The 26,223-nt window shown below is 49.7% G+C and overlaps 1 protein-coding gene across 2 annotated transcripts in view; it reads right to left on the reverse strand.

Annotated features, from left to right (window-relative positions):
• Soga1 (suppressor of glucose, autophagy associated 1) overlaps nucleotides 1-26,223 on the reverse strand; it is a 69,227-nt gene that overhangs the window by 11,649 nt on the left and 31,355 nt on the right. Inside the window, exons 4-13 of one of the 2 annotated variants that reach the window (NM_001164663.1) lie at nucleotides 19,805-19,867; nucleotides 17,738-18,913; nucleotides 15,081-15,221; nucleotides 11,169-11,294; nucleotides 8,699-8,929; nucleotides 8,430-8,534; nucleotides 7,391-7,558; nucleotides 5,298-5,549; nucleotides 1,708-1,779; nucleotides 728-798 (exon numbers count right to left, since the gene is read on the reverse strand). In NM_001164663.1, coding sequence (NP_001158135.1) covers nucleotides 728-798; nucleotides 1,708-1,779; nucleotides 5,298-5,549; nucleotides 7,391-7,558; nucleotides 8,430-8,534; nucleotides 8,699-8,929; nucleotides 11,169-11,294; nucleotides 15,081-15,221; nucleotides 17,738-18,913; nucleotides 19,805-19,867 — 2,405 coding nt within the window. The remainder of the gene's footprint in view (nucleotides 1-727; nucleotides 799-1,707; nucleotides 1,780-5,297; nucleotides 5,550-7,390; nucleotides 7,559-8,429; nucleotides 8,535-8,698; nucleotides 8,930-11,168; nucleotides 11,295-15,080; nucleotides 15,222-17,737; nucleotides 18,914-19,804; nucleotides 19,868-26,223) is intronic. The other variant, XM_017319023.2, reaches the window with a different exon arrangement.

The following is a 26,223-nucleotide window of genomic DNA, read 5'->3' on the forward strand; positions in this document are numbered from 1 at the left end:
CACCCAAGGCCCCTGTGCTAGGAATGGCAGAGTTAGATCTACACCTGGCCTTCTGACTCCAGTGAGCCCCTCACTCTAGAATGTTCTGTTCTGTACTATTCCTCTCTTCTTTCATGAAGGGTCTTTTTAAAATTTTTTTATTTTTTGGTTTTTTTTCAAGACAGGGTTTCTCTGTGTAGCCCTGGCTGTCCTGGAACTCACTCTGTAGACCAGGCTGGCCTCGAACTCAGAAATCCGCCTGCCTCTGCCTCCTGAGTGCTGCGATTAAAGGTGTGCACTGCCACTGCCCAGGTCATGGAGGGTCTTAATGATGAGAATGCTATTCTTGCATATCCTCTTGGCCATAGCATAGTAGTAGGCCTAATAGACACTGCCTAATAATCCCCCAAATGGATATCTACCATGATTCAAATTCCAGGGAGAAAAAGAGAACCCTCAAAGGAGCCAAATGGCTTCTTTGTCAGCAAGTGCAGCTGAGGCTCCAGTTTTCCATACCCAGAATCAACATTAAACTGCAGCCTGCAATCCTTGTGACCCCAGGCTCTCCAGTTCCCGAGTGCCTGGGGTCCCAAGGGAGGGGGGAACATCTGGTGGTTCTCCCAACTCTCATGGGGGTGGGAGTGGACACACGGAGCAGGGGAGTAGAGAGAGTCAAAGCCAAAAGTCTATAGGGCATGGGCCAGAGCTGTGGGGTAGAGGACAGAATTGGGGGATGAGTGGCCAGCACCTCTTTAAGCCAGTTCCCCCGAGCTCAGCTTCAGAGACACCCTCCTTGTCATGGGTCTTCTCACTTCGTGCCTGTCAAAGGAAGAGACAAGAAGATCAGTTCTGGTGACCAGTGTGTGATGGGTGATGACATCAGACCCACGTGGGAACTGAGCCCAAGACTCCACACGTGAGTTGTCTCCTCTGGAGGGTAAGACGCCGTCAGTAGCAATCTAACTGTCTGGACCGTTACCTCTCACCCCCTTACAATGGCAATGGGAGCCAGGCTCAGATATCTGCAGTGCAAAGAGGGACCAGAGAAAGAGGGACCACTTGAGACAGAACTTTTTCCATGACAGCCACTGTACAGTTGATGGCCATGACAGTGATTGTGAGATTTTCCCACTCTGGGTCTAGAGACGCAGCCCTCGGGGCCCATGAGTAACCAGAAGCGCATCACTAGCCCTGTGAGCCCCTCAAAATCCTCTCTGCTTCAGTTCTCCAGAATAGGCTTTTGTAGCCCCATATCCTGAGTGGGGTGCCATTTCTTCACGCCATCATGAGGAGGGACGACATGAGGGACCTGTATGTACCCTTTGTTCCTCAGCTCTGTGTTCTATTAACAGTCCCCCTGACCTTATGTGTGAATTCCTCCAGTGTCACCCCACCGACCCACTCAGGATGAGGCCAGGGCAATGAGGAAATGGGGCCCGGAGATGGAGAGTGACTCACCCAAGACCACACAGCTACTTAGAAGGCCTGCTTTCTGTTGAGGTATGACTGAACTGGCCTGGGGTTTCTTCCACAGCAGAGAACCCTTCCCAAGTCCACATTCATGGACAGCAGTCATGGGGTAGTGACTCTGGGGCTCGGGAGCCCAGGGTGTAGTGAGGGTGTGGCTTCTGGGACAGAGTTAGCATCCCTCTGTTACATTTCTCACAAGCAAGGAATTTTCTGGTACAGTCCGGGCCAATAGGATGTGGGTAGCAGGGATGCTCTCACCTCTTTCCAGCTGTTGTCTTGCTTCTCCATGTCTGAGTGCTTCAGGACCCAGGGCTCGGCAGCCTTCTGCAACTGAGAAAGAGAAAAGTGTGTATGCTGGCGGGCAGGGTTACTCTGAGCAGGGCCACTCCCCAGTCTCAATTCTATAAGCCACATGACCCACCCACAACATATGTCCGGCATTGGCTTCTCAATAGATAGTACCTCTGAGCCCCGCACAAGGTGGATTTGGAAACCAGTAATACAAACAGCTACTGGCAGGCATCTTGCTGACCTGGCTGATAGAGTTAACAGGAGCTGTTGCTACATTACTCTGCACGGCAGTTCACAGAACAGCTAGGGCGGCAGACAAGCAGTAGCTATTTCACTCGGGGACCATGCTGCGAACCTGCTGAGTCCTGAGGTGTTCCCTGGAGTACCACAATTCCAGGGGGCCCATTTGCATGTGCTCATCAGCTCAATTAGTCCTCATAGCAGACATAGGAGCCAGTACAACTGAGATTATTTCCAAGTAGCAGGTGAGAGGATAAAGTCAACAGAAGGAGGGCCCAGATGTGGAGCAGTTCAGACAGCAGCTGAGATGACGGGCGCCGCATCACCACTTCGCTCCCACAGGGGACGACTCGCCCTAGTTCCCCACCCCCCGCCCCCCCAGCTTCCCCAGTGTTAGTAAGGCTCCCCCCACCCCAAACCCTTTCAGTTCTGAAAAAGCAAGTAGGCTTTGCCTTCCATTTCCCAGAGGTGCAATGAAGTCCTAAGCAACACCAGGACAGGCTGGCTACCTGTTTGCACCTGAACCCCCATCTCAAGCTCTGCTTACTTGGAACCCAATGTAAGACAAACAGAATGGGGGTGGGAGGGCAGCAACAAAAGTCATCTCAGCATGAATGAACAGCAATCACAGATGAAGATGTAAGCCAAGGCCCAGTGGGGGGAGGGGGGGGACCTAGGAGCAACGCACCATTCTTGTGGCTAGCTCTTTTATTCCCTTGGCTGTCCTGAGAGATAAGAAGATTGAACAGCCATCCTCCTTGTGTAGAGGAAGCCCAGAGATCAGAGGGGATTTGATTAGCGCTAGGAGCCCCTTTGTGGTAGTTTGAATAAAAATGAGACCCATAGGGGCTGGCGAGATGGCTCAGTGGTTAAGAGCACGGACTGCTCTTCCAAAAGTCCCGAGTTCAAATCCCAGCAACCACATGGTAGCTCACAACCATCCATAATGAAATCTGATGCCCTCTTCTGGAGTGTCTGAAGACAGCTACAGTGTACTTATACTTACATATAATAAATTAAAAAAAAAAAAAGAAAGACAAATATTTAAAAAAAAAAAAATGAGACCCATAGGCTTATAGGGAGTGGCACTATTAGGAGGCGTGGCCTCATTGGAGGAAGTGTGTCACTGGGGGGCGGGGCATTTGAACTTTCAAATGCTCAAGCCAGGCCCATTGTCACTCTCTCTTCGTGCTGCCTTTGGATCTGGATGTAGAACTCTCAGCCACCTCACCAGCACCAAGTCTGCCTGCAGGCCACCAAGCTGCTCAACATGACGAAAAGGGAGGAAACCTCTGGAACAGCCAACCAGCCCCGATTAAATGTTTCCTTTTAAGAGCTGCGATGGTCAAGGTGACTCTTCGTGGGGAAGAACACTGACTAAAGATACTCTTCCTATCTGTTGCTCTGCTGGTTGCTTGACCAAGCTGGTTTCATCTAGAGCACAGCTTATACAGATGTTGGGGCTGACCTCTGTCATCCTAGCTCAGGAGAACTGAGCATGCCAGGCTAGTCTGGGCCAAATATTGAGATATGTAGTCTCAAAACAAACAAACAAAGAAAGAAAGGACAGGGGGAAGGGAAAAAGGAGGAAGAAAATAAGAAATACAGGATGCAGCTTGGGCTTGAATGCAGGGAAACAAATCAGCATCAAAAGGTTGCAGGAGCCGAGCTAGGAAGTCAGCAAATTCCATAGGTGGGCGCTGCTGGGAAATTAAGCACAAGAGCGAGCACCCACGAGCTGGCAGGTCCCAGCGGTGTGCTCACACCTCATTCAGCAGGGCATTGATTTGGTTAATGATTTCCAAATCATTAAAAAATGATATTAAAAGTTGGGCAGTGGTGGTGCATGCCTACAATCCCAGCATTTGGGAGGCAGAGGCAGGAGGATCTCTGTGAGTTTGAAGTCAGCCCGGTCTACACACAGCAAATTCCAGGACACTTAGAGCTACACAGAGAAACCTTGTCTCAAAAAAAAAAAAACCAAAAAAAAAAAAAAAAGAATCTATCAGATGTTAGGGCTACAGAGATGGCTCAGCAGTTAAAAGCACTTGTTTCCAGAGGACTCAGGCTCAGTTCCCAGGACCCACACGGCAGCTCACAACCATCTATAACTGAGAAATCTGACACTAGCCAGAGAATATGAACAGGAATATGGTGTGTGTACATGTAAGTAAGCAAGCAAAACACGCATCTACATAAAAACAAGTAAATCTTTAAAAAAAAAAAATCCAACAGATGTGAGGAGCTGGCATGTTTCTGTCCTGTCATTAACAGGACATTTTGGCTCGTTCTTCTCTTCTGGGAAGTGGCCTTACAGGACTGAGAGGGTTTAAAATGGCGGGCTGACAAGACAAAGATGGTGGCTCTCAGGGGGATTAGGTGAGTCCAAAGACTGGAGAGTCATAAGAACTGGCAAGAAAGAAGCAAAGCGAGTCTGCGCACTGCACACAGACAGACAGACAGACACGAGAACAGTGGGGAAAGCCCCCTGAAGTTCTCTTTCTCTCACTCTCTATCCATGTGAGAGCCTGTGACTACAGCATTGTAAATACTGTTCACATATACACCTGTGCACAGGACAGTAGAGGGCTGCTTTCTGCTGGTGTGTTTGTTTGGTTTGGTTTTTTGAGACAAGGTTTCATGTAAACCAGGCTGGCTTCAAACTCACTAAGTAGCTGAGGGTGATGACCTTGAACCTCTAACCTTTCTGCCTTTACCTACCAAAAACTGACAGCCATGAGCTGCCACACATTGTTCCTGTGGTGCTGGGAATCCAGCCCAGGGCTTCATGCGTGCTAGGGCAGTGCTGTACCAACTGAGTGACGTCACCTGCTCCAAATCAAACATGGAGCCTGGACTCTGTCCACGCGGAATGAGTGGGAGTCAAACAGCAGTTAAACCGAGCAAGGCTCTCCTCGGAAGACAATGACTCAATTAGTGAAAACCAAACCAGACAGAGATCTCTCCACAGATGTATACCTGCAGAGCAAAGGGAGGGAGCCGGACGGAATAAGGATTTTGTAATACTTAGGTCTTGGTTTCCCATTCTGGTCTGAGGACTCTCGCTTTCCTATGGAAACCACTCTTGGCTCTTCCCTTTTGGGTCCTGGGTCTCGACAGGCCCCACCAATGGGCACAAGATCGACACCTGCTCAGTGAGAACTCGTGAGACAAGATCACTTCCTTATTGCAACTGCTAAGATGTAAGATGCGATCACCGAGGCTGCCATGTGGTGTGCTGGGAAGGGAAGGGCCCGACTCTGGCGGCTTCCCCTGTGCCCTGGGCTCCAGCTATCACTGCACCAGAGCCTCCTCACCTGACTGAGGCGGTTCTGCAGCTCCTTCACCTGCTGCTCCACCTGCTGCTTTTCTCCCTGCAGCCGCTCCACCAGCTGCAGCTTCTCCTGGCTCCAGTGGCGCTCGCTCAGCTGCAGCTGCCTCGTCAGCTCCATGACGGCGCTGTAGGACTCTGCCAGGAGGTGTTGCTGCTCCTCCCGCTCTCTCTGCAGTGCAGCCTTCCAGTCAGGCCCGGGCCTCTCACTGGCACCCTTCCCAGCCTTCAGCTCCATCTGCAGGAAGAAGCACCAGCTAGCTGGATAGTGGCAGGGGACACTGGCTCCAAACCCATACTGGGGAGGTCTTCAGGGACTCTCTGTGCTATGGACCCCTTTCTACATACAAGACTGACCCCGAACCCAATGTTCTCTTCCTAAGCCTCTGTAAGCAAAGCACCACTTCCTGTCCCTCACCGTGGCTCCAAGGGGCTAGATAAGCATTCCACATCCTGCTACAAAAGGGAGAGCCCCGGCTACTGATAACCAAACATTTATCAGTTCTTACCAGGAGCACCAGCTTCCACGGGTGGAAGACATTCTTTATTCCCCACTGCTACCCCTTGAAAGCTGGGCCTCACCTTGTCCCAGAGGCCCTGCACAGGGAGATGTACACACAGTCACATAATACGCTGGCGCAGGAATGGTCCAGCATATTTTTCTCAGCCTCGACCTCATCATGGGGAGGCAGGAAAGAAACATACAGCCTCAAGACTCACTGCCCATGGATCTAGAACGCTGATCCTTATGAGGCTGGTCCGAGAGCCAGAGCTCCTGGGACGGCTGGGCCTGGGGAGCAGTGAGGGGCAGCGGGGAACGCTGGAAGAAGATGGATACCCACAGGGTGAGGAAGAGCGCAGGGCTCAGGGAAACTCAAGGAGTCTCCACACACCAGGCGAGGGTGGAAATGCACCCATGGGAACAAGAAGGTCAGAAGCCTGGGGGGCAAGAGCAAGCCTGCTACTTAATACCTAGGAGAGAAACCTAACTCCTCTGGGCCTGCTTGGCCATCTGGCCAGCAGAGACCTTCAGCATGCCTGTCTCCCATGGCCACAGATGGCAAGGAAGGCACCCGGAAGCCAAGATGTGCTGGAGGCGGCCAGGGGCCCAGTCCAGAGAAGCAGAGACAGCATTTCTACCTTCCTATTTGTCAGATCAGAGTGGGGAAACAACTTGCCCCCAGGCACACAGCAGATGCCAGCCCCCTGGGGATGCTGGTGAGAGCGCTGTTAGTCAGGCTGGGTGGCTGTGAGGGGAGACCCAATTTGAGTATGAGGAACACATTAGAGCCAGGTAGCAGGGGCTGGGAGTCCTTAGGAAGAAAGAAGAAAACAAATGAGGGTGGCAGCCAGCAGAGCCCAGACAGGAGTGTGCAGCCTGTTACCAAGTACAGGTGTGAGGGCAGAGGACGCCCTCGTGAGTCAGGTCCTGAGCTTATGTGTACTCTTGAAATGGGTACAGTCACGTCACAGATACCTGGCGACCGTGGGACCCAGGGAGACATGGCAAAGCCATTTGTCCCACCAGGGTGAGACTCAGAGGGAAACGGCAAAGCCTTCCTCTGTGTGTGGGCGATGTTATTAGTGTATGAAGATGTCCGCCACAGCAGCCCCCTCCAACATTCGCAGCCTGGAGACAGCTCCCCTACAGAGCGCTCCTGCTCAGATTTGCTGAGCTTGTCCCCTGATACTGTGGTACACCATAATCCCCACCACCCGGGTTATCTGCATTAATGACCACCAACTTCATGGTAAATAGGCTGAGTTTCCAGAGCTCCATAGAGAGTCCAGATCGCCTGATCCCAGCTATCTGTGTATCCTTGTGTCTGTCTGTCTTTTCTTCACCCTCTCAACACCCTAGTCCGGTCTATTAGGAGCCATGCAGGATATGACGCGCAGGCTGGCGTGGAAGCGTTCTGTGAGTCCACAGTGCAGCCTACATTCCTGTCAATCTCTCTGGGGCACACGGTGAGGTGCAGGGGACCCTGTGCATCCTTAGCATCCTCCTCCGAGACCTGCCTGTCTAGAGCTGGGCCGGGAAAAAGGAAGGGACCGTCCCTAACAAGCAGGGAGGCTTACCTGCGAGGCGTGGCCCTTGAGCTCTGCACGCTCTGTCTCCCAGGTGGCCTTGGCCTTTGCGAACTGCTGCTGAAGTTCAGTCAGACCCCGACGCTCGTCCTGGAGCAGCCAGCACAGCTCCTTCAGGGTGACCTTCATGTCGGCCAGGGTCTTGATGCACTCATTAGGCTGCCGGCAGAGTAAGGCCTGGTCAGGAACTTTATGAAGGCAGAAAGGGCAGCCCTGGCATAGCAGACTCACCCAGGAGTCCAGCTGGGGCCCTACCAGCTCCAGAGAGCTCTCCTCAGGTCCTCTCACCAGTAAAATGGGGCTGAAGGCCTGTCCTAAATAGCTCAGCTGAGCAGCAAGTCTCATACACAATGAAGTCTATTCCAGGAGCAGCTACTCTGCCCAAACGCAGAGAAACAACCTCACCTAGGCTTAGCGGGCTCCAGGCTGCAGGTCTCTCCTCTCTGACTGATGTCCCTCAAATGGCGCCAGACTGGATCCCAAACCTCTTTCCTGGTGCCTTTCACACTGCTCGCCCTCACTCTAGCTCACTATAGAACCCTAGGGGGTGACTCCACCGCCCTCTCCAACCTGTGGCTTGATTTGACAGTTCTTACTTAAGGTCTCTCTTCGTATGTCCCTGGCCTGGTATATCCTCACCCTCCCACAATGTCCCACTGGCCAGCAGCACTCCAGCACATCTTGCCACACCTCAGCACATGCTGTCCTCTGGGTTCAATATGGCCTTTTTTCCCTATTCTGAATTGGACAAGCCCCTATTCATCCATGGAAACGCACGGACACGGGACCCCCATTCTCTAACACTGTTTCCTATAAAACAAACGGGCGAACTGCTTCCCTTACTTGTGACATTGGCCTTCTGTCACTACCCTGGCATGTCCCCCTAGCACTGAGAAACTGGTGGGCCAGAATCCAAGCAATAAGCATCCACAGACCCTGTGTCCTGTCAGGGCTGAGAAGATAGCAGGAAGCGCTCATTAATGAACGAGTTACACACAGTTAAGGTAGGACCCGAAGGGGTTAAACACACCGTGTTCTGGGTCCAGCTCTCCCCTGTGCAGGCCTTGTTATCCGAGTGCTGGGCGTTCATCTCCTCTTCCTCCATCAGCAGGTACAGTTCCTTCATGCTGTTCACCTGGTTTGAGAAACCACATTCAACAAACCGGGAGACCCCGGCGGCAAGCAGTCCAGATAGCATGTGACCTACTCCCAACCAGGTACTGTTAGGGACAAGAGGCAGAACTCAGGTGCCACGCTCCCATTCTTCCAGCCCCGCGCTAAGGCTATGCTCAGCCATACCTCCAGGAAGTCATCCTCTTCGCTGGGCAGAACCTTGCCCTGCCGCCAGCGCTTCAGGAACCACCGGAGCTTCATGAAGAGCAGCAGAAAGTTGTGCTTGAACTGCTGGGACTCCTGCACCAGGATGTTCTTCTCTTGGCTCCAGAACTTCTGCTCCAGTCGCCGCTGGAGGCTCAGACTCTGCAGCTCAAACTCCCGTCTCAGCAGCGCCCTCTGCTGGTCTTCCTTCAGCTGTCATTGACAGGGGTGAGCAAGGGAGGCCCCAGTTGATTGCAGAACCAGACAAGGGTAGAGGGGAACACTGATGGCAAGTGCCTACTGGGGACCCCCCGCCAGGGCTTCTACTACCAGCAGCCCATTGTATCCTGGGAAGAAGAACTCTCACAAGCAGCAGCAGTGGGCTGGAGAGAGCAGTCACTAAAGTGCCCTCTAGACAAGCACAAAGACCAGAGTTCACTCTCCAGAACCCACCTATGAAAGCTCAGCCGCCCAGCGTAGTCTCATAGGTGAGCCCAGGTGCCAGGGAGGGATCCCATCTCAAAACCCTGAGCAAACAGCCTGAGGAACGATCTCTGGACACCATACTCTGAGCACCCACAGAGCAGCAGGTGTTTCCCACGTGCTCACACTGGTGAGTGGGGACGGCAGAGAGAGGGTGGGTGCAGAGCAAGGCATGCTGGGTTAAAGAAGGCTGAGAAACAAGAAGCACCCCAGGGAGTAAGTAACACTGGTTCACAGCTAAGGGAGCCTGGGATGTACAGCTCTGAGCAAAGCACGACTGGACTGCTCTGTGCTCCTGTCTGCAGTCTGCCTGCCTCTTCAGTTCATCCTACCACGCACCACCAATCGGTAAAGTGAGGGTATCTTATAAGGGAGGAGTATGAGGCCTGCAGGCTATCATGTGTTCACGGTGGGTTCCACGGGCCGTCCAATGAGGTGCTTTTTAATTTTTACACTCTCTTACTGTTTTGTATGTGTATGGGTGGGCATGGCTGCCGTGGCATGTGTGTGCTGGTCAGAAGACTCAGGCAGGTTAGCTCTCTCTCCCTGTGTGGGTCCTGGGGATCAAACCCAAGTTGTGAGGCTTGGTGGCAAGTGTCTTTACCCATCTCACCAGCCTCAACATTAAGGTTTAAGAAATGTTATAGCCGGGTATGGTGGCATACACCTTTAATCCCAGCACTCAGGAGGCAGAGGCAGGGGGACTTCTGAGTTCGAGGCCAGCCTGGTCTACAAAGTGAGTTCCAGGACAGCCAGGGCTACACAGAGAAACCCTGTCTCGAAAGAAGAGAAAGAAAGAAAGAAAGAAAGAAAGAAAGAAAGAAAGAAAGAAAGAAAGAAAGAAAGGAAAAGAAAAGAAAAGAAAAGAAAAGAAAAGAAAAGAAAAGAAAAGAAAAGAAAAGAAAAGAAAAGAAAAGAAAAGAAAAGAAATGTTATTACAGGGGCTGGAGAGATGGCTCAGCGGTTAAAAGCACTGACTGCTCTTCCAGAGGTCCTGTGTTCAATTCCCAGCACCCACACGGTGGCTCACCACCATCTGTAATGAGATCTGATGCCCTCTTCTGGTGTGTCTGAAGACCGCTACAGTGTACTCATATATATAAAATAAAATGAATCTTTTTTTTTTAAAGAAAGAAATGCTATTATAGATCTGATCCACAGCCAGGTTTGATACGGGCACCATTTCACAGACAGGAAACTGAGGCCAAGAGATGAAACAAGAGCTGGAGAAATGGCTCAGTGGTTAAGAGTACTAGGACCCGGATTCAATTCCTAGCACCCACATTAGGCAGATCAAAGGAAACCTGACACTTCTGGTTTCTGCAGACACCTACACAGACATGCATCTATGCACATACACTTACACAAACATGCATATATATATATATATACACATACATACACACATACCTACACAGGCATGCACATTTACATACACATCTACATGTAATTAAAAGTAAAAATTCTTTAAAAAAAATTTTTTTAAAAAAAGACATGAAACAGAGACAGGCGTGGTGCTGTATGTCTTTAATCCCAGCACCCGGGAGACAGAAGCAGGAGGATTTCTGTGAGTTAAAATCAACCCAGTCAACATATCAAGTGGATAACCAGGGCTACACGGAGAAACCCTTTCTCAAACAAACACAACCAAGCAAGACCCAGAAATATTAAGCAGGCTCACCGTCACCCAGAAAACTATTACCATGTGATTGGCTCCAGCTCAGTGTAGCTGCTGACAACCACAAACTGGCAGAGCGCAGGGGTGGGGAAGCTTGGGTTTCCCCAGTGTTGTCCCCTTCTTTTTAGTAGTGTTTGATTTCTTCCTATGCTGGGAACAGAACCCAGAGCTTCTCACGCGCTGGTCAAGTGTTCTACCAAAGAGCTATCCCATGGCCCCTTTACCTTCCCTTCTGAGACAAGCTATAGTCAGTAAAAAAACAAAAAACACAAACCTGTGGTACAAACCCACCTGGACCATTTTCTGGTTGAAGCTGTCAGCCTCCTCCTTCCGGAGCTGCCGCTCCTGGGACAGCTGCTCTTGCAAGCCCCGGAGGCTGTCGTGGGCCTCGGCCAGGACCAGCTGAAGATCCTTGATCTGCAGGAGGGAGGTAGGGTGGAGGGGACAGACAAGGAGGAAGGAGAAGACACAGGCTGTGGTCAAAGAACAGAAGCAGTAAGGAGTCAACAGAAAACTGGATGGGAGTCACCTCTACGAGGCACAGCACTGTCCTTGCCTAGCGGGTCATCAGGACAATTACACAAAACAGTACGTGTCAAATCTTCCCAATATAATTTTAACATTTCTCTCTTGCAAACGTAGCTGCAGAAAAGAAAAATCCTGTGCAAACTCAATGTAAGTCACAACGTTGTTCATAGTCTCTTTAATTGATCAAATTAACTGATTAAATGTAATTGATTACTTATTTCTGATGTAGAGTCTCACAGGCTGGTGGCAAACTCCTGAGCTCAAGGTATCCCCCTACTTCAGCTCCCCCAGGTAGCTGGGGCTATAGGTGCTTGCCACTCCCAAGCTAGGGCACTGTCTATAATTACAAATTTAGACGCAGTTTAAAAGATAAATGAGGTTTCAGATGTGTTTAGTGGATCTGTATGTGTTAAGTTCCATCCAGATGTTCCGTCACAGATGCTGTCTTTGAGCGTTGTTACGTAACAGAACTACGGTGAACGTCGGTGTGGTTAACTACAGAATGATCTTGCTTTTCTTTGTTTCTTCATGTAATAATGCTGCCCAGAAGTTTAATTGTGATTATTTGTGGATTTCAGTAACTATGGAGTAAGATCATTTTAAAAAAGCTAACCAAATTCTCCATTTTCTGGGGGAAATTGTGTTTTAAAAGCATTTAGAGCTAAATGAAGTTAATTTGTTCTTGGGCTGTCAAGATGGCTCAGCAGATAAAGGTGCTTGCAGCCAAGCGTCAGGACCTGGGTTTGATCCCTGGGACCCACATGGTGGGAGGAGAGAACCAACTCCTATAAACTGTCCGCTGACTTATATACCATGTGCACATACCCACACACAAGATAGATAGATAGATAGATAGATAGATAGATAGATAGATAGATAGACAGACAGACAGACAGCAGACTAGTAGGGAACACAGATGTCTAGAGTCTTCTTATGATTCTAGATGTTACTTACAAAACAGGAAGTCATGAGCTTGAGGCCAGCGTGGGTTACATAGCAAGACCCTGCCCAAAGCACCAAAGGGGAGAGAAGTGTTCAGTTTGTCAAAAGCCATAGGCACCCATTCTCCTTCCTTTCTCCATCTCTGCCCTTCCCCGTGTGTGTGTATGTGCATGTATGTGCATGCATGTGTGGTGCATGTGTGTATCCATGTGTAATGCATTGTAGTGGCTATTCCTGGTTGTCAACTTGACTATATTTGGAATGAACTACAATCCAGAATTGGAAGGCTCACCAGTGACCCTTATCTGGAGGCTTGGAGATCCTTATCTAGATCTTGGTTTGAAGATCTTGAGCCATAGTGGCTATGGATTCCAGAAGATTGAATCTCGGAGTTTAAGGAACACACCTTTAATCTGGGCTACGCCTTTCATCTGGGATTAAAGGTGTGGTGGGACACACCTTTAATCTGGGCTACACCTTCTGCTGGAGACAATATAGGGACATTGGAAGAAGGGAGTCTAGCTCTTGCTCTTGCTCCTTCGCCTGCTTGCTGCGTGAGACTGAGTAACTGCTAGATCCTTGGACTTCCATTCACAGCTGCGACTGAACCATTGTTGGGAATTGGGCTGCCGACTGTAAGTCATCAATAAATTCCTTTACTATCTAGAGACTATCCATAAGTTCTGTGACTCTAGAGAACCCTGACTAATACATGCATGTATGTGTGCATATGTGTGCAGGCATGTATGAATGTGTATGCATGTGTGGTACATGGGTGTGTCCATGTGCAGTGCATGTGTGTGTACACACGTGTCTGCTTGTGTGTGCATGTGAGTCCATGTGTGTGCACTGGTGCTGGGTTACATAGCAAGACCCTGCCTTGTGTGGGCACAAGGCCTCACACGTGCTGAGCAAGTGCCTCATCACTGAGCTGCAGCCCCATCCATCACTACTTTGCTGTTATTCCCCAGTAACAACATTTTTTAGATGAGATGAAGTGGGCATGAAGCAGGCGGATCACCGGAACCTGTGAGTCTGAGGCCAGCCTGAGCAACACAGTAAGACTCCATCGCAAAAGACAAGTGTTAAGTATTTCTGGTAACAGGAATGTTGACTCTAACACGCTGCACAGGAACAGAAGAGTGGACATGGTCCCAGGCATAGCAGGTTCCTGCTGTGAAAAAAAATGTGGCCAATAATATAATTTGGCCGTCTCTGCAGTGATACGAGGCGTGTCTTGTACACCTGTTCTGTATTAAAAATCTCTGCAGATCTGGGCAAACTGTCATGTGCCTGTAATCCCAGCACTTGGAAGTTGTAGGCAGGAGGATGGTAAGTTTGAAGTAAGCATAATATAATTACTGAGACCCTGGCTCAACAAAGAAACAAAAAAAAAAAACCTCTTAAATAGAAGTCAGGCGCCTGCCCCTGCACATCGCTCTTGAACTGGGGGTTGGCGCTGTGCTTAGTCATAGCTAATCGGTAAGAATGAAGGAAACGGAGTCAAGGTGTAAATGAGCCAACACAAACAAACAAGCCTATTTTCTTCTCAGAAAACGAGATCTAAGCATCTCAGGTTGCTTCAACGTAGTCATCGTCCTCCTCTTCTTCCTCTTCTTCCTCCTCCTCCTCTTCTTCCTCTCTCCCTCCCCTTCTCTCTGTCTATCCATCTCCTGACTGGGGATCAAAGCTAAGGCTACACAGCACTACAGCTTAGCTCCTTGTCCAGACAGTGCTTTTCTTTTCTTTTTTCTTTTTAAAGATTTATTTATTATATGTAAGTACGCTGTAGCTGTCTTCAGACACCCCAGAAGAGGGCATCAGATCCCATTACAGATGGTTGTGAGCCACCATGTGGTTGCTGGGATTTGAACTCACGACCTTTGGAAGAGCAGTCGGTGCTCTTAACCACTGAGCCATCTCTCCAGCCCCAGACAACGCTCTTCCTCTTCCTCCTTCGCCATGGTTATGAGGACATCCAGACCACCTCACTAGGCAGTTGGACCCTTCAGTTCCAGGGAGTTTCCCAGGCTCAGGAGGACAGGGAACTTCTCAAAGATCAGAGAATCTTAGCAACTCTAGGGATTATAACTGTTGTGGTGGGAAAGCCGGGCCCATGGGAGTGGACATGTCGAAGGTCACACCACCAGACCAGCAGAGTGACTCAGCACTCAGGATCCCTGAGTCCATGTGACTTGTCACGGACACCGACCTCATCCTCAACCCGTGGAGGCCAGGCCAACAATCCTATGAGGCTCTGTACTTGTCTGTGGCAAACCTGACAATTTTCGAGAGTGAAATGACGTACCCGAGATCTCACAGCCAGCACCCAGAAAGTCACAGCATGAACTCAAACAGCCTAAATGGAGAGGCCATTGCTTCTCTGCTACATAAGTTAGTCATTTCAAGATGGCCTCCAGCTCAGCATTCAGGCTGCCTCAGCGTCCTGACACTGGGATTACAGTTTGATATCATGTCCCATATCCAGCTAAGCTTCCTCTAACTAAACCACGGGATTGATTCAAATTCCCTTTTCTCTTTCTCTCTCTCTCTCTCTCTCTCTCTCTCTCTCTCTCTCTCTCTCTCTCTCTTTCTTTCTTTCTTTCTTTTTTTGCCTTGGCTGTCAGAAGTTTAAATGCTTAAAACCTATACCATCCTCCTCCAAGGGCCACCCTGCCTGCTTTCAGGAGGCAATCGGCTTCCACCCAACAGCCTGCTTAGGCCTAGACCCACCTCAGAGGCATAAGAATCGTTATCTTCAGCTCGGTAGGGCCTGAAGTTCCGACTAGGGTCAGGCTTGGACTCCAAGTCCCCGGTACGGAAGGCCTCTCGGATCCTGGGCTCCCACTCAAGCAGGTCTCTGAAGTCAGGTGGCTAAAAGCAGAAGAGATCCATAGGGAGAGGCCCAAGGAGTGCAACAAAGGTCCCCACCAGGCCTCTGCCATATAATGGGCTTTGTCCACATGAGAGGGAGCCTGGGTGAATTGGCCTTCCCAGGGTGCGAGGCCACAACTCATTTGCTTATTGCATAACGAGCAGTGGGGCAAGTGGAAACATTAATTTTGTGAATGGCTCTTACGCAAAGCCCTCTGAAACAATTCTATCACCCTGTCGGTGACCCGTGTGGTCCCTGCTCACTCTTACTTCAGGAAGAGGGAGACTCAACACGGGCCTCCCCTTTCAAGAAGCGATCTGAAGCCACAGCAGCACAGCTGAAGCCACTACCCGCCCGGTCCCATGCAGTGCAGGGCCACACACAGCAATCTCCCGCCATTCTCTCAGGATGAAAACCACACCACTCCACGCTCTCTGCAGCCCAGCCTCACAACTCTGTCCTGTTCCTTCGACCTACCGTGTTCCTTCTCTCAATGATCTGAGCCCCTTCAAGATCTAGGACAAGTTCCTGGTTGATAAAAACCATTTCTCATGTCACATTCACAGGCTTGACAGATTGACTAATTAATTCCCCCTCGCTAGGCGGTGGGACCTTTCGAGTGGGGCTCCTATCCCTCCCTGGTTCTGCAGATCACCACCCATCCCGTGTTAAGCACGAAGGGTGGGGACCATCCACAAGGTATCCCAGCCTGCGGACAGGGAATGCAGGGTGTGAGGAAGCACACTGCCCAGCGACAGTAGCCATAACATGAAGCCCAGGCCCAGGAAAGGCTGTGTGGGAAGGATCAGAGGGGGCGCTCCCAGCACGCAGCCAGCCTCAAGCATCTGCGATGTGTAACTACAACGAAGGAACTGCAGCTCAATCCTATGCTTCGTTAATTTAATTTTTAAAATTTGTCTTGGGAGTTTTGGGTTGTTTCTGTTCTGTACTGGGGATAGAACCTGTGCCGCCAACTAAGGCTGATCCTTTACCATCGCGGCACATCCCCACATGGCTGCTGCACTGAACGTCACCAGTCAAGACGGTGTACAGAGACATCGGCAGGAAGTGGTAGGTAGGCACACGAGGTGTTCGTTTATTTTTATATTTGCGTCAAATGTTTACGTTTTGCTTTTGCACTAATGCATTTTAAATTTTTCAACAAGTGTCTTTTCCGTTTTAGTTTTTCTGGGTAGCCTGTCATGGGTATCAAGGCTAAGCTTCTCAAAAGTTGATCAAAAAGTTTAAAATATTTTTTTAAATTTAATATTATGGACTGGTGGTGGGCGGTGATGACACACACCTTTAATCCCAGCATTTGTGGGGGGTGGGGGGGGCAGAGGCAGGCAGATCTCTATATGAGTTCAGGGTTAGCTTGGCCTACAGAGTGAGTTCCAGGACAGCAGGACTACACAGTGAAACCCTGCCTCGAAAAAACCAAAAAGAAGTGGGATGTGGGGATCTGGCAAGCGAGCTGACCAGGTAAAGGTACTTGCTACCAAGCCTGAGCTGATCCCCAGGACCATCTGAGACTGACTCCTGTGACCACCACATGTGCACAACGGCTCCCCCTGAACCCCACCAAATACGTGTAATAATTTTAGTTACAAAAGAGATGGAAAAAGGAGGGGGCTACCCTAGAGAAATGGCTCAACAGTTAAGATACATTAATGCTCTTTAAAAGGACCCGAGTTCAGCTTCTAGCACCCTAATCAAGGAGCTCACAACCACCTTCAACTCTAGCTCTGGGGGCTCCAGCACTTTGCTCTGCCTTCTGTGGGTACACACACACACACACACACACACACACACACACACACCTGCACACACATATGCAAACTTTCTTTTTTTTTTTTTTTTTCTTTTTCTTTTTTTTCCCGTTTTTTAAGACAGGGTTTCTCTGTATAGCCCTGGCTGTCCTGGAACTCACTCTGTAGACCAGGCTGGCCTCGAACTCAGAAATCTGCCTGGTTCTGCCTCCCAAGTACTGGGATTAAAGGCGTGTGCCACCACGCCTGGCTCAAAAATGTTTTTAAAAAGAAGGGGCCAGGGATGTGGCTCAATGGTAGGGTTCTTGCCTTACATGTATGAGGTCCTGCGTTGTGTCCCCAGCACTGGAAGAGGAGAGGGAAAGGGAGAAAAACGGGAAGTCTAGCAAAAAGATGGGACCTCAGAATTAATCCCTATCCATAGTAAACGCATACCAGGCAGTTTGCTGAGTCGGCAGGCTTATTCCTAGTTAGGTGAGAATAAATAATTGTTTTTCCTACCTGTAACAGCAAATAGTTGGCTGAGAGAACACAGCCAGGCACTGCTGTGTTTAGTCTATAGAATTTATATAAAGCTCAAAGACGAATAAAACCAGAGAACAGGGAGATGAACCATGGCTGCCTTAGGGCTGGTTATGTTCTAGGTGATGACCAGGACTGCTCCCTGCAGGGCAGTTGTGAAGTTGTGTACCTGGGGCTTTGTGTCCTTCTGTCATGTGCCTGGTTCAGAACATGTAGCATCTTACCTGGAAGTCAGAGCCAAGGTCTTTGGACAGCATGATCTCCTTAGCAGGGCCCTGGGAGCCCAAGGCAGGCAGAGCAGGGAAGGGCTCAGGCTGCTCCTTGCCAGAGCTCCCCAAGGCCACATCTGCCTTGCGGGTGAAGGCGTTCAGCTCCTGTTGCAACACACTCAGCCGCACCAGGATGGCGTGGATGAGCTTGGCATCCCTGGGGCCCTCGCTGTTGTCAGGCGCCTCGTGCAGTCGCAAGTCAGCACACTCATTGTCCAGGCACAGGCGGAGGCCGACTGAGAAGCCATTGGCATCAGCCACCAGGACGTCGATGGCCTTGCTGACCAAAGCGGCCTGCTCCCGTAGGCCGGGCAGCGCCTCGGCTTCACGGGCCCTGCACAGCCGGGCGGCGTGGGGCTCCAGCGTCTCACCCAGAGGGGCAGGCACGCACTGCGCAGAGTCCCCAGCCTCAGCGTCCGTCTCCAGCATGGGGCGTGTGCTCTGGCAGGAGGCCAGGTCACAGCGCTGCAGATTGGAGAGGAGCACGCGGTTCTCATACTGCAGCTTCTTGACCTTGCCGCTGAGCTCGCCGATCTGCAGCTTGGCGGCTGCCAGCTCCTCCTGCGAGGGCTCGCTGAGCACGGAGCAGCTGTCCTCCGACAGCGTCACGTCCAGCTCGTGCTCCGAGCGGTATTTGGCCAGCTCGTTCAGCAGCAACTTGTTCTGGTCCTCCAGCTCAGCTGAGGAGCGCCTCAGCAGCTCAGCCTCCTCTTCCACGAACTGCAGGTGGCGCCGCAACTCGGCTAGGCTCTCCCCGCACTCACCACCCAGAGAAGAGAAGGCCAGCCTGGCCTCGGGACCCCCGCCACCCCCGTGGTCCTTCATGTCGTCCATCTCGGCTCGCAGGCCACGGTTCTCCACCTCCAGCTCCACTATGCGCCGGCTCAGCAGGTTGGCCTCCTCCTCCACCAGCTTCAGGTGCACCTTCAGCTCAGTCTCACGGGAGTGCGGAGCATCCGCCAGCTCCTCTGCCGACAGGGCTGCATCCAGGTCCCCATAGAGCGATCTGTACTTGAGCAGCTCCTCCTTCATGCTGTCGTTCTCCTTAGCCAACTTGGTGAGCTTCTTGCACATGAGGGCCGACTCCTCCTTTGCAAAATGCAGCTGGCACTTCAGGTCTGCACTATCCTCCTGCAGCCCAATGGACACGGAGACAGGCAACAACAAGGAAGGTTAGTGTCAGCTTGGACCCAGCCACAGGATTCTGGGGTGCCCTGACTGTCGGAGAACACAGGGGTGAATCAGCTTGGCTCTCAAGGCCTGGAGGCCACAGGATAGAGAGCAGGGACATCAATATTGAGAGCCCAAGACACACTACCTACAATCTGGAAGTCTGGGAGCAGGTGACCTTCAGACATGTGACTATGGCCATTCCTGCCCCATCTCTAAAAGTGGGCAGAGCCGGGCGTGGTGGCGCATGCCTTTAATCCCAGCACTTGGGAGGCAGAGGCAGGTGGATTTCTGAGTTCGAGGCCAGCTTGGTCTACAAAGTGAGCTCTAGGACAGCCGGAGCTATACAGAGAAACACTGTCTCGGGAAAAAAACAAACAAACAAACAAAAAAAAAAGTGGGGAGAAACATTGTTGTCATATGATGACTGCTAAATGGGAAACCGTTCAAAAGGTGCCTTGGCTGCTAACAGGATTCTGGCCTGTGCACGACATGACATTTTTATCCAGTTCTTCCAACAAACCCACAGAACAGGAAGGCATGAGGAAACAGACTGGAAAGCTGATTTGTCTCAGTCGGGTGGCAGTCAAGCTGCGGAGGGACCGACTCCCCTTGGGTCTATCCGTCCCTATGTTGGGTTATCAACTTGTGGGTCCAGGAGTGTGTAAGGATGGGGTCGGAGTGGGCTTGGAGGAACTAAATGGGGAAGCCAAAAAAATGCATAGGGGAAGGAGGGCAGGAGAGACATTGGGAAGGGATAGGGACCTCTGGGGGACTACTCAGGACACTTGAAGTTGGTATGGGCATCCAAACTACCAACTGCAGGGAGTGTGATGGGTACAGAGGTCCTACCTGTGCAGTAGGCTTCTTATCTGTCTTCCCCAGAGACCGGGTTCCTCTTTTCTTCAAGGAATGCTAAAGGGAAAGAAGAAAGCAAACTGAAGGGTCACAAAGATGACACACATCCAAAGAGGTGTCATAAAACAGAGTCATACTGAGGGTCCCCACTCAGCCTGTCTGTGCTAACCGTTACCCACAGCGGAACCAGGGATCACCGAGCACCTTGTGCAGGAGAGAATGACCACAAGTACTGGAAGAAATGACTAGGCCGGGTATGGTGGCGCACGCCTTTAATCCCAGCACTTGGGAGGCAGAGGCAGGCGAATTTCTGAGTTCGAGGCCAGCCTGGTCTACAGAATGAGTTCCAGGACAGCCAGGGCTACACAGGTAAACCCTGTCTCAAAAAAAAAAAAAAGAAAAGAAAAGAAAAGAAAAGAAAAGAAAAGAAAAGAAAAGAAAGAAATGATTAGACACCGGCACAGGGGTGCAGTACCCCACTGCACCCATCTGGCCTCTGTGGTCCTGTTGGCTGGAAATCAGAATTTGTGCTCTTGTTCATCTTTGATGTTTGGGGCTTTTATCCCCCCCCCAATTATACTACAATTACATCATCTTCTCCCTTCACTTTCTTCCCTCTGACCCTTCTCATGTATCCCCTTCCCTGTTCTCATGCAAATTTATGGTCTTTAAATGTTGCTACATATATGTGTGTTCCTAAATATATAAATACATCCTGCTCACTCCAGATGTCACATGTATGTATGTTTTCATGGCTGACGCTTGTCTTTCATCCGCTCATCAGAGGTTTCCCGGGCAAATCTCAGAGGGTAGAGCACATAGCAGTGAGCTAGACAGATGAGATGCTAAGGATGCTGTGGGCAGAAAGCCCTCCAGGCTGAGGACCATTCTTAGTGGTGCTTGCTGGCCAAGGGGGTCGCTTTATATGCTCTTCTTGTGTGGAATACACATCTAAAGACTATCCCAGGTCCCCACTAGCTCCAGCTGAGGCCATCTATGTGATGTGACTCACTCCCTCACAGCCAAAGGGGCTTGTCTCTAAAACTGCATGCAAGTCTCCGCCTCACGGGAAGTGACATTTCGTAGGACCCTGAACACAGGATGAAGACTAACTAACAAACAAAATACGGGTAGAAAACTATAAACAGCACAGGAGACTCGATCATTTCTGAAAATGACTGAGAGAGACTAGCAACAAACGAGGATTGAAAAACCCAGAAGCGTTGGAGGGAGGGGAATCAATGCATTGATTACACGGGTAAACACTGCATGGAACACAAAACAGGACAGCAATCCATGCTGTGCAGCTCAGGGGCAGAGCACAAAGCCCCAGTTCCCATCCCAGAGACAGACAGACACAGACACACACACACACATACACGCGCGCGTGCATTAAAAAATAGGCAATGAGCTGGGGGAAATATCTGCAATAGGAAAGCGGGTTAGGAATACAAGAAAGAGCATAGAAGTCAGGCCCAGTGAGGCAGGAGAATCGTAACCCAAGGCCCACCTGACAGATTTTGACCTTGTCTCATAATAAAAAGACAAATGAAAGACTAAGGGACGCAGTTCACTTTTAGAGCTTGCCCAGTGTGCATGGGACTCTAGGTTCAGAGAAGGAAAAAACCAAAACCAAACAAAATGGTTTATGGGAGGAAAACAAACAGATCTTAACCCTGAGAAGACACTCAGCCCTTCTCAGGAGGGAGACACCCAGAGCAATGCTACTGGGCTGAGCCTCTCACTGATCAGACTAGCGAAACCCTGAGCCACCTCACAGTATATCCTACTGGTGAGGCTCTTGCTAAACAAGAAGGTTTAGTTGTTGCTGGCATGAGTGCAAAACAGCGTAAGCCGCACAGATGGGAATTTGAGGAAATGCCACAATAATTAGTGCTGCAGTTACTTGTTTAAAAAAAAAAATCATTCACTTCGACACAAGATTCCACTGAACGCTTCCTACCGAGAGAGGATAATTCACGCTGGCAGCGTTGGAAACCACAGGTTGCTCTCAACTTTCTGAGTTGAGCTGCCCACTTGGATTTCTGAAAATGCTCCCAGTTGACTTTAAATACATGCTCACCACCAACCCTCACCTCTCACTCCCCACCCTTGTAGGCAAACCACTGACATAACACAAACTTTGCTTAAAATTTATTTGTATTTTATGTGTATGGGTGTTTTGCCCACATATATCTTTGTATATCACATAGTGTGCAGTGTGTGCAGTGCCTATGGAAGCCAGAAGAGGGCACTAGATCTCCTGGACCTGGAGTTAAGAGTTGGCTCTGAGCTGCCATGTGGTACTGGGAATTGAACTTGGATCCTCTGGAAGAGCAGCCAGGGCTCTTAATTGCTGAGTCATCTCTCCATCTCTGTGAGCCCTGTTTTGCTCAAACAGAGGAGGGAAGGAACTTGACCAGAATTCTATAGCAAATACAAAGCCAACCTGAGACCAATTTTTTTTTTTTTTCACTTTGTAGACCAGGCTGGCCTTGAACTCAGAAATTCACCTGCCTCTGCCTCCCGAGTGCTGGGATTAAAGAAAGGCGTGCGCCGCCACCACCCGGCTCCTGAGACCAATTCTTGACCTAGCTCTTGACTGAGTTCCAAAGGCTTGGTAGGAGAAAACGCATCTATGATTAGGGCCAGCATGGACCCTAGTGGTGTAGTGGTTTTCAACCTGCACGCAGAGAAGAATTTCCTGGGGGATTTAAGAAAATACCAATGACCAGGTACCACGTCAAAGATTCTGGAATAACTGGCCTGGGTTATGTCTCAGCCACTGAAATTTAAAGTAGCTTCCCAGGAAAGCAGGTCAGCTTTATCATGTGTGTAAGTGTGTCCGCATGGGTGCACATGTGTGTGTACATGTGTGTGAGCATTTATGTGTCATGCACAAATCCATGTGTGCATGTGTGCATATGTTTTCATGTATGTGGAGACTAGAGGACAACCTTAGGTCTGTGTTCAGAACACCTCCATCATTTCATCCTGTTTTTCTGAGTCATGGTTGTTCATTTGCCTGGATTATGCTAGGCTAACTGCTAAGGATCCAGGGAGTTCCTTACTGAGTCTGGGGGTTGTTGTTGTTGTTGATTTGTTTCTGTTTTGTTGGTGGTGGTTGCTTTTCATTTTTGGTTGGTTGGTTGATTTCTCATGACACAGGGTTTCTCTGTATAGCCCTGGCCATCCTGGAACTCACTCTATATATCAGGCTGGCCTTGAACTCAGAAATTCAACTGTCTTTGTCTGCCAGTGCTGAGATTAGAGGCGAGCACCACCATCACCTGAAGTGTCTGGTGTCTTCACATCTTCTCGGCCTACTCTAAGTGAGAACTTTGGGAACACAAATGAGGCAGGAAGGTGGAGATGAGTTTGAATACACCAGGCTACCTAAAGAGATCTTGGAAAGGGGGCCACACAACAAGCCCTTCACAGGAGCTGCTACACCAGGGTAAGGGCCCTGGAAGGGAGCTCAGAGGGAGACTACCACAGAGTGATGTGGTGCTCTGGGTCAGACTCAGCCTAAGAGAACTGGGCTTGCCATCACAGGTTGACTGGTGCCTTGGCTGTGGTATCAGTTCTGGTGAACCCACACATTGAAGAATCCATGACTTAGGTGATCCCAGCTCCACCAAGGATTGAAGAGCCTAGGCTATCTAAGGACCTCAAGAGGTTCAAGCTATCACACGCACCCATGAGATGATATAAAAAGCCAGTAGGAACAACTGGGGGTCATGATAGTGGCTGACACAAAGCCGGAACACTCTGTGAAGAGAAGGAAGTAATTTACAAATAAAACCTCCAACCCAATATGGCCTCCAGATGAGGAACAGAGGAACAAACTATGGGGTGGCCACGTGGTAAAAACTTATTCAGTCATGAAAGGAACAAGATCCTGATGCCCAGGCAGCATGGGCGCCGTGAAGACACCATGTGAGCCAGGACATCCTGACATGTTGTGTAACAATCTCCTCCTAGCTTAAAACATTCCACCCTATTGGAAGTTCCTTACGCAGGAAGACAACTCAAATTGATTCAGGAAGTTCCTGAAACTGACCAGATTCACTAGGCTCCTTTTCTGCCAGAATAAGTATTAAGAGCTGAGAGTCCTTCTCACGTGACATGAAACTGAATTCCAAGGATTCTTAGAGGAGGAAAGCTGCACAGAAGACTCTGAGAGCTGATCACCTGCCTGGAAGAGGCTTAGACCAGAGTTGCTAAGAAAGAACACGCTCTAACCTGTTGAGCTGCCTACAGGCTGTGCTGTGTGTTCCAGGTTCCCAGCTTTTGTGAGCTGTCACCTGTGCTGGGGTAAGCAGCTGTCTGTGAGTCATTTCTGTTCCTGTAAGTAACTCCCATAAAACCTGTTTTTTCACAATGTTGGACTATGGTGGTATCCATCCTTTGGCTTATCATGGGATCCCTATCTGAGGTGAACAGATGTATGTGTTTTGTCTCCCCAGTAAAAGTTTTGTCACACAACAGGCACATAGAATCAGATTTCATTTCTACAAAATGTCCAGACCATGCAAATTCTCAAAGATGGAAAATATATTACTGATATCTCAGAGCTGAGGAGGGAGTGTGGTGGGGAGATGGGAAGAGGCTGCTAATATGTGTGAGGGTTTTTTTTAAGGGTGAAACAAAAAGGTTCTGGAATTAGGCAGTAGGGATGGATATACAACTGTGCAACCCACTAACTATGCAGCTTAAAAGGGCAAACTTGGGCCAGTAATGTAGCTCAATAGTAGAGCATCTGGCTGGCACGGGTTCAGTTCTCAGCACTGCAAATAAAAAGGACGAAGGCAGACTTCATAGTATGTGAATTACATCTCAATCCAAAACTGGATTGCTGAGCACAGCAGCACACATCTGTAATTCCAGCACCTGGAAATAGAAACTGGAAGGATGCCGGAAGTTCAAGGCCAGCTTGTGTGCATCGCAAAGTCCAGTCCAACCTGGTGTGCAGTTAGTTCCAGGGAAGCCTCATCAGAAAACACATATGTTGCTGGGTGGTGGTACTGACACTCAAGAGGCAGAGGCAGGCAGATCTCTGAGATCGAGGTCAGCCTGCTCTACAGAGTGAGTTCAAGGGCAGTCAGGGATACACAGTGAAACCCTGTCTCGAAAAACATAAATTAAAACAACTCCCCTCCCCAAGCCAACCAACCAACCAACTAAACAAACAAAAAACCCAGCAAAGCCATAAGTCAGGTAGCTAAAGCCACGCCCCTCATGCTGTCCCATCCTCCTCCCCTCCCCGAGGGATCTTTGCCAACTGATGCTTCAGGAGCTGACTCTAAACCTTCAGCCCCCTGTTTAAGGTTGAAATAGAGAGTGCTATTTATGACTTTCTTTCCTTCCTATGCTTATTTGATTCCGTGGTTTTTGTTTTGTTTGTTTGTTTGTTTCTATAATAAGCACTTCAGACTGAAGAAAACCCCCAAAGCATCTGGCATTTTAAAGGACTATATCTATGCAACATGATCCTGCACATTACAGAAACCCTGTGTGCAAACGAAGCCCATCTTTATTTTTTAAAGACACAGAAAAGCACATTGTCAAGCACAGAGAAAGATCCAGAAAAACACAAAGCAAACTGTTATCCTCAGGTTAGGCAGATGAGCAGGGGGGTGGCCTGGGAAGGCTTTCATTATTTTGTATATGTTTAAGCTAGATCTGTCATTTTGAATAAGATTCCTCAGTCACGTGGTGAAGATTCAGAGAGTACACAAGAGGAACAGAGAGATGGAGCAGGTCCCGGATTCCTGCCTCGGAATTTGCTGGAACTTTCCTCAGGGTCATGTCAGGTATGCGTTTATGGGCTTTTGTGGCAGGATTTTTGCCTCATTAAGTTTATACTGCATTTTTAAATTTAAGGAAGCATTACACACACATATACATAGAAAATAATGTGTGTGAATACACAGAAAATCCTATGGGAAGTGTGTGTTCACCTCTCAAGTAGGAATCCTAGAGTGGTAAATTGCAAGAACCTCAAAAGGATTCTCCAGGTCTAAGGTCCAGGAGGACCCAGCCCCAAGGCAGATTCCCCACTCCTCAAGCCACTATTAGCAGCCTGGGTGATAGCTCTGAGAATCCCTGGCCCAACCCTTCCCAGCATGAGCCTGGGGTCTGTCTTCCCCAGAAGCCTCCAGGCAGTGCCCTAAGTTCAGGAGAGAGCTGTCTAAACTCTGTCCCCTCTGTCCCCAATATCTCCTGAGCTTCCTGGCTGCCGACTCAGCAAATGTGGAGGGTGTCCATGTAAGTCTTACTGAAACCAGATTGCTATGTGCACAGAACTGACCATGAATGGGACCTGGGTTGGGGGAGCATCTCTAGAGTGAGGTATGCTCTTTGCACCATGGCCAAAATGCCATGCAGACAAGCCATATAGTCCCCTGGAG

Source organism: Mus musculus, chromosome 2 (assembly GCF_000001635.26).
Source record: "Mus musculus strain C57BL/6J chromosome 2, GRCm38.p6 C57BL/6J".
Taxonomy (NCBI): Eukaryota; Metazoa; Chordata; class Mammalia; order Rodentia; family Muridae; genus Mus; species Mus musculus.